Source organism: Pecten maximus, chromosome 7 (assembly GCF_902652985.1).
Source record: "Pecten maximus chromosome 7, xPecMax1.1, whole genome shotgun sequence".
In the NCBI taxonomy this organism is placed as follows: Eukaryota; Metazoa; Mollusca; class Bivalvia; order Pectinida; family Pectinidae; genus Pecten; species Pecten maximus.
The window spans coordinates 3,187,624-3,195,251 of NC_047021.1; the positions used below are offsets into that span (position 1 = coordinate 3,187,624).

A 7,628-nucleotide genomic window follows, 5' to 3' on the forward strand; every position below is an offset into this window, starting at 1 on the left:
AATCTTGAGAGAATTTGTTACCTATGATACACTAATCTTGAGAGAATTTGTTACCTATGAAACACTAATCTTGAGAGAGAATTTGTTACCTATGATACACTAATCTTGAGAGAGAATTTGTTACCTATGATACACTGATCATGAGAGAGAATTTGTTACCTATGATACACTGATCTCGAGAGAATTTGTTACCTATGATACACTGATCATGAGAGAGAATTTGTTACCTATGATACACTAATCTTGAGAGAGAATGTGTTACCTATGATACACTAATCTTGAGAGAATTTGTTACCTATGATACACTGATCATGAGAGAATTTGTTACCTATGATACACTAATCTTGAGAGAGAATTTGTTACCTATGCTACACTAATCTCGAGAGAGAATTTGTTACCTATGATACACTGATCTTGAGAGAGAATTTGTTACCTATGATACACTGATCTTGAGAGAGAATTTGTTACCTATGATACACTGATCATGAGAGAGAATTTGTTACCTATGATACACTGATCATGAGAGAATTTGTTACCTATGATACACTGATCTTGAGAGAGAATTTGTTACCTATGATACACTAATCTCGAGAGAGAATTTGTTACCTATGATACACTGATCTTGAGAGAGAATTTGTTATCTATGATACACTGATCTTGAGAGAGAATTTGTTACCTATGATACACTAATCTTGAGAGAGAATTTGTTACCTATTATACACTAATCTTGAGAGAGAATTTGTTACCTATGATACACTGATCATGAGAGAGAATTTGTTACCTATGATACACTGATCATGAGAGAGAATGTGTTACCTATGATACACTGGTCTCATGAGAGAATTTGTTACCTATGATACACTGGTCTCGTGAGAGAATTTGTTACCTATGATACACTGATCTCGAGAGAGAATTTGTTACCTATAATATAAATTGATCACTTAGTGAACTATTATATATACACAACATCTTTGTAACAACCTTCTATCACAATACTCACTGTAGCAGTATCTGAGAAAGCATACAGAATTTAACATGCATTGTAATTCAGTTCTATCAAAGTTGATACGTAGTTGGCTTGCTCTATGAAGTCCATGGTGCAGATACTGATTCCATGACAACCAGTTTTCTTATCTTTAAGCCAGCTGACAAAAAATGGTGCTAATTTTATAGCAAGTGTATCTTTAAGGCTACTACCAAAGTTGGAGACAATGGTGGCCATTCCTGGTGTAACGACACCCTGCCAACCAAAGAACACATTGTCAGTTCTCCCACTTTTATACTGGTTATCCATGAACGACATAAGATCGGGAATGCTTGACGTGTTCGCCCAGGGAGACCTGATTGTTGTCCGAGGCCAAAAGGTCAGGTGTTCCTTGACAATGTCGTTTTGATAGATGATAAGGACCTGCAGTCCATGTTCCCACATCATCTCCAGCGTCACACTTTCCATATCTATATAGGGGCACATCTTGCTGCCAAATTTGTCTGTCAACATTGTGAGAAGGTTAACATGATCTGTATTAGACATAGAGTAAAAATGAGAGAAATCCAAAATAATCACTTCTTTGGGGTGTTTAACTAGGAATGCACTGACTTCATCTAAACCAGTTGCCGCTTTCGCTCCAATAAGTCCATGCAGGAAGTGGAAATCTTGTGTTTTTGAGAACCAGCAGACACGACAGTCAAGATAGCGTATTCCTTGCTCGAGTTGTTGAGACACGTTAAGGTTCTGTGTGAGAGCCCAGCGACACAGTGTGTCTTTACCAGCTGTACCAAACATACGGGTAAGGTCCTGTATCCATTGTGGTTGGTCAGGCCCCACATCTCCAGATGGAGAGATGGAGTAACTGAACGTGTTGTGGGAGCCTGGAGACAAAGAAGAACAGACAGTACAGACTATAACCAAGCTTTGTTTATAAAGATACAGGTACTATATATTAGGCAAAAGAAAAGTCATTATCCTCCGTCGTAAATAATATTGCACTTTCGCTTTTTAAAAACTCAAATCATCTACAATTTTAGATCAGACTAATATTTGTTTTTCATAAAATTTGAAAAAGTGTATTTGTCATTTAAATGATGAATATGATTTCACTTAAATAATTCTGTTTTGATAAATAATGAGGAAACTGTCTAAAAGACCACTGGTCTATAGTTTATCTTGTATAAATAAACCTCACAGATTCTCCGTATAACCACCTGTCTATAAAAACCTCAGACATCCCTATAACCACCTGTCTATAAAAACCTCAGGTATCCCTATACCCACCTGTCTATAAAAACCTCAGGTACCCCTATACTCACCTGTCTATAAAAACCTCAGGTGTCCCTATAACCACCTGTCTATAAAAACCTCAGGTATCCCTATACCCACCTGTCTATAAAAACCTCAGGTATCCCTATACCCACCTGTCTATAAAAACCTCAGGTATCCCTATACCCACCTGTCTATAAAAACCTCAGGTATCCCTATAACCACCTGTCTATAAAAACCTCAGGTATCCCTATATCCACCTGTCTATAAAAACCTCAGGTATCCCTATAACCACCTGTCTATAAAAACCTCAGGTATCCCTATAACCACCTGTCTATAAAAACCTCAGGTATTCCTATAACCACCTGTCTATAAAAACCTCGGGTATCCCTATAACCACCTGTCTATAAAAACCTCAGACATCCCTATAGCCACCTGTCTATAAAAACCTCAGGTATCCCTATAACCACCTGTCTATAAAAACCTCAGGTATCCCTATAACCACCTGTCTATAAAAACCTCAGGTATCCCTATACCCACCTGTCTATAAAAACCTCGGGTATCCCTATAACAAGCTAACTATACAAACCTCAGGTATCCCTATAACAAGCTAACTATAAAAACCTCAGGTATCCCCATAACAACCTGTCTATAAAAACCTCAAGTACCCCTATACCCACCTGTCTATAAAAACCTCAGGTACCCCTATACCCACCTGTCTATAAAAACCTCAGGTATCCCTATAACCACCTGTCTATAAAAACCTCAGGTATCCCTATACCCACATGTCTATAAAAACCTCAGGTATCCCTATACCCACCTGTCTATAAAAACCTCAGATATCCCTATAACCACCTGTCTATAAAAACCTCAGGTGTCCCTATACCCACCTGTCTATAAAAACCTCAGGTATCCCTATACCCACCTGTCTATAAAAACCTCAGGTATCCCTATACCCACCTGTCTATAAAAACCTCAGGTATCCCTATAACCACCTGTCTATAAAAACCTCAGGTATCCCTATACCCACCTGTCTATAAAAACCTCAGGTATCCCTATAACCACCTGTCTATAAAAACCTCAGGTATCCCTATAACAAGCTAACTATAAAAACCTCAGGTCCATTAAAACTTTTTTGGTTTTCTCCCTTACTGGATTTTTATAGACATATTTCTTTCACTAGATAAACTGATACCACCAAAGTGTACACTGAATCAACCACAAATATACTTAATTGGGCTATTTAGTAATCGAAAAATTTATCATCTATCAATTCATACATATACTTCAAATAAACTATGTGACTGGTGGTAACTAGTCAACTCATATTTCAGTTCAGTGAACACTATAAACCATGGGCTCCAGCCATAGTTTGAGTTTAATATGACACCGTCTGAAAATAATTAACTGATAGGCGTGAAAATTGATTCGAGTGATCTTTGTGCCAACATTTGCTTGGTTACGAAAATGTACTATGCCTTTCCATGCTAATAGTCTTGGAATAAAACAACATGCTTTCTGACTATATCTAATATGCATCAGTGCTCATAGGGGGGATAACTCTTACAAGCTGTACTCAAAACACAGGTACGACATTCGTTTGGAAATCTTTTTTTCTCAGGAGATGACATTTTATGAGTGTTCCATATCCCATTAATTTAAGTTGATGTTTTGATCACCTATGCTTATTACATTGTATAGAATAATCAATTATTAATTTCAAATGTGAGCATAAGATTACCAAAGTAAAGCATATCCTTTTATCCAGAGCAAATTGAGATTGTGATATATTCATAGTCCCTGGATGGAGCTTTTGAAACATTGCTCCTAATATCATTACCAGGGTAGTCTAACACACAGGAAGTAACACGCTTGAGATCACCAAATGTTCTAGAACTTGAAATGATATACACGATGTAGCATGGCCAACAGGATATACCAATATATAATGGACAGACTCGATACAGGTCCATGCACAAGGTATATACATCTAAGTTACAGCAAATACACTTGATACTTAATACTTAATGTACATTTCACAGCAGAGATTTACATTGTAAATCACCATGAGTTGATGAGGTGGACATCATACCAACTGATATAATGAATTAAACAGAAGATGCATCATCAGGTAGTGATTGATATTATCAAGGATGTATATTATATTGTTTACAGAATGGAAAATATATGTCAGATTATGACATGTATTCAACACAGAGACAAGAAAAACACACGGGAAATATGTAGGATTGATTTTACCTCCTTTTAAGCAAAGATTCTGAGAAGGCATAACTTGTAGCTACAAAAAATGTCAGAACAATGATAAAACATGTATTATTATCACAACAGAAACATCAGATGAACAAGCAGAATCATGTGTTGTTCGATCTCTCATCAAAAGAGAGACATGCTACCTTATTAATGGAATAGTTCACCTTTTCTGCACAGCAGCAGCAAATATATGTTTATCAAATATTGCAAAAAGTGTCAGAGTTGAGACGGAATGAAATAAAATTGTTTCTGTGCACCCTTGCAACTTAGAGATCAGTGGAGATCATCTGATTCTACAGGGATTTTAGTAATACATGTATCCTGGTTATGCATGTACTGATATTTGAAATATATTCAAAATAGCTTCTTCTGAGCTATCCACCTACCTATCATCATTTTGATCAGCTTGATTGCGTACATCCAAATATACATATACGTTTGGACGTCTATATAGTAATTAGGTAATGATATCAAAATCACTGATTAATTAATTTTGAATGAGAGACCCAGAGAAGTTCAGGCTAAAATCATCAAAATTTTAATAACGATTATGATGATCAGCAGGTCCTTGCTCGGTTACTCTGGCCATGACATCAGGCTTTGACATTCTGACAGAGATATATATACACCAGATCCCCATTGGAAATACAATGGTCACTAGCTTTCATGGGTTATTCTGGGTCGAAGCTACACTATACATGTGTGGCGGGACTGGACTGGGTCGATCATCGGTGACCAGGAAGCTCAATTGGTAGAGCATCCGGCTAGTGTTCGGAGGCCCCGGGTTCGAACCCCGGTCTGGCCGCTACATTTTCTCCTCTCCTGTTACATAATTGGCGCCCAACTAAAATACCCACGGTGGTGGTATAAGGGTCTCGTGTGTCTTCGAGGGCGAAGACTTGGAAAAAAAGAGGGAGATGTGTGGCGGGACTGGACTGGGTCGATCATCGGTGACCAGGAAGCTCAATTGGTAGAGCATCCGGCTAGTGTTCGGAGGCCCCGGGTTCGAACCCCGGTCTGGCCGCTACATTTTCTCCTCTCCTCAGACTCCTGTTACACATGTTTAATATTGTTTGGTGAAAGTGTGTGTGATACTGTGTTATTCCTAATACTTACTGTGTATTTGTTGTAATCAGTGATCAATCTACAATTTATTATCATGGGTGCTTTGTAACTGTATCCTATTACTAAAACAATGAGTCACACAATGTTAAATCACAGGTACGCGTGGACATGATTATGATGTTTTTAATTTAAATGTTACATTATAGACGAGTAAATTATTGTATTACAATCGCATGCTTAATTCGTAAAAAAAAATTATAAGGCCAAGGTACGATATTTATTTTTACAAATTAAGCATAAGATTGTAATACAAAAATTTACTCGTCTATAATGTTACATTTAAATTAAAAACATCATAATCATGTCCACAAGTACCTGTGTGTTAAGTCTAAGTCTTTCCAAAAACTCTACGAGTCCAATCAAAATTCTATGAGCACAGGACTTAGGACTCGTATCTGTGTTTATCACTGGTTAGAAGTAATTAATTATGAAATATATAATAGGCCTAGTCATTAACTACTTGTACCATTCAGCATTCTTTTACTTATTATCATTATCCAACAGAATGTCTAAGTCTGGTGTCAGGGCCAGGGGAAGCTCGGGTTGAGCAGGTCCCTACCACCTGCCACAAGAGTTTGTTATAAATGATATGATATATGAGATGGTGTAGGGATATATATAAATATATGCGACCATCTCATATATTATCATTTGTAACGAACCCCTGTGCACCGGCAACCTAACCTAATCAGGGGATAATAGAAAAATACATCACTGCCAGAGAAACAGGATAAAATCATACCTGGGATGGCCAGTAGATTTAATGGTGTCTGTACAGAACTCACTGGAAGGTGTGACATCCAGTCTGCTAACTTGTAATTAAGCTTCACACCTGCCATAATCAGAGGTTTGCAAAACGTCAACTCTGTGACATAGACTATGGAGTGATCTCCCTTTAAATTTCGCTTGGCCATTTCCGCATTTCCGTGCAGTACCATTGAGGTATTTTGGGCCGGGTGATTACCTTTCAGAAAGCACTAGACTATGCAATATATAAGTATTTTTGTGTGCTTTTTTGCATTCTTGCTGGTGAATTTCACTTATGATAAAATACCCACTAGAAAAATACGAAGAAGCAGGTCGGGATCGATGTCTTACTTTCGTTTTTGTAAACATCAGAACAGTGGTTCGACACTCAGCGAGGAATGAAATTTCTTACCTTATTTTTTTTTTAATTTTATTTTTTTTCCTCTTTTATTATTATCGATTTTATTCTTTTGTTCTACACATATTTCAGATGCCAAAACATATGCTTAAATTTACTTATATATATTTCTTGTCTTCCAATACACATGCATAGACACACTAAATATCGTGATACGCGATATGTACAAAAAGAATGTAGTTTGGCCATTCCTGGTGATAGTTTAATTTTAGTTTACTTAGCGCTATTTTATACACTTTGTGGAGTAATGTTCATCGTGTGTACAGTTTCACCCGTTGATTTTTTTAGTAAAAACAGTTCCAAAATAATTACATAATTACATTGTTAAGTCGTTTGCTTTCCTGACTTTCTGGAATTTTGTGCGTATTTATGGGGCGCTGTTTTACTATTTATTCCCATTTGGTGATATCACCTATTCAAATGAGTGATATCATCTATTCGAATAGGTGATATCACCAATTCGAATAGGTGATATCACTCATTCGAATAGGTAATATCACTTATAAAATTTCATAAGTGATATCACCTATTCGTACAGGTGATATCACTTAAGAATTTTATAAGTGATAGGCCCTATCACCTATTCGAATAAGTGATATCACTTAATGAAACGAATAGGTGATTTCACCAAATGGGAATAAATAGTAAAACGGCGCCCCATACGTATTGGTCTGTTGTTAGTTACATCCTTATTATATTTCCCTATTCTACTCACACGACTAAATGACTCGTCATCTATACCATGTATGTCACCGGGGTCGTTATATACACAATACCCAAGACAGAGATTGATTCGGGGTTTTATTCTCT

General features: G+C 36.9%; 1 protein-coding gene across 1 annotated transcript; it reads right to left on the minus strand.

The window, feature by feature from the left end:
• Positions 1 to 873: 873 nt before the first annotated feature.
• On the minus strand, positions 874 to 6,547 carry LOC117331899 (PI-PLC X domain-containing protein 3-like). Its single transcript, XM_033890864.1, has 2 exons — positions 6,396 to 6,547; positions 874 to 1,869 (listed from the first exon to the last, which is right to left on the minus strand). The coding sequence occupies exons 1-2, from the start codon at positions 6,490 to 6,492 to the stop codon at positions 1,031 to 1,033; spliced, it is 936 nt and encodes a 311-aa protein (XP_033746755.1). The 5' UTR covers positions 6,493 to 6,547; the 3' UTR covers positions 874 to 1,030.
• Positions 6,548 to 7,628: the final 1,081 nt, after the last annotated feature.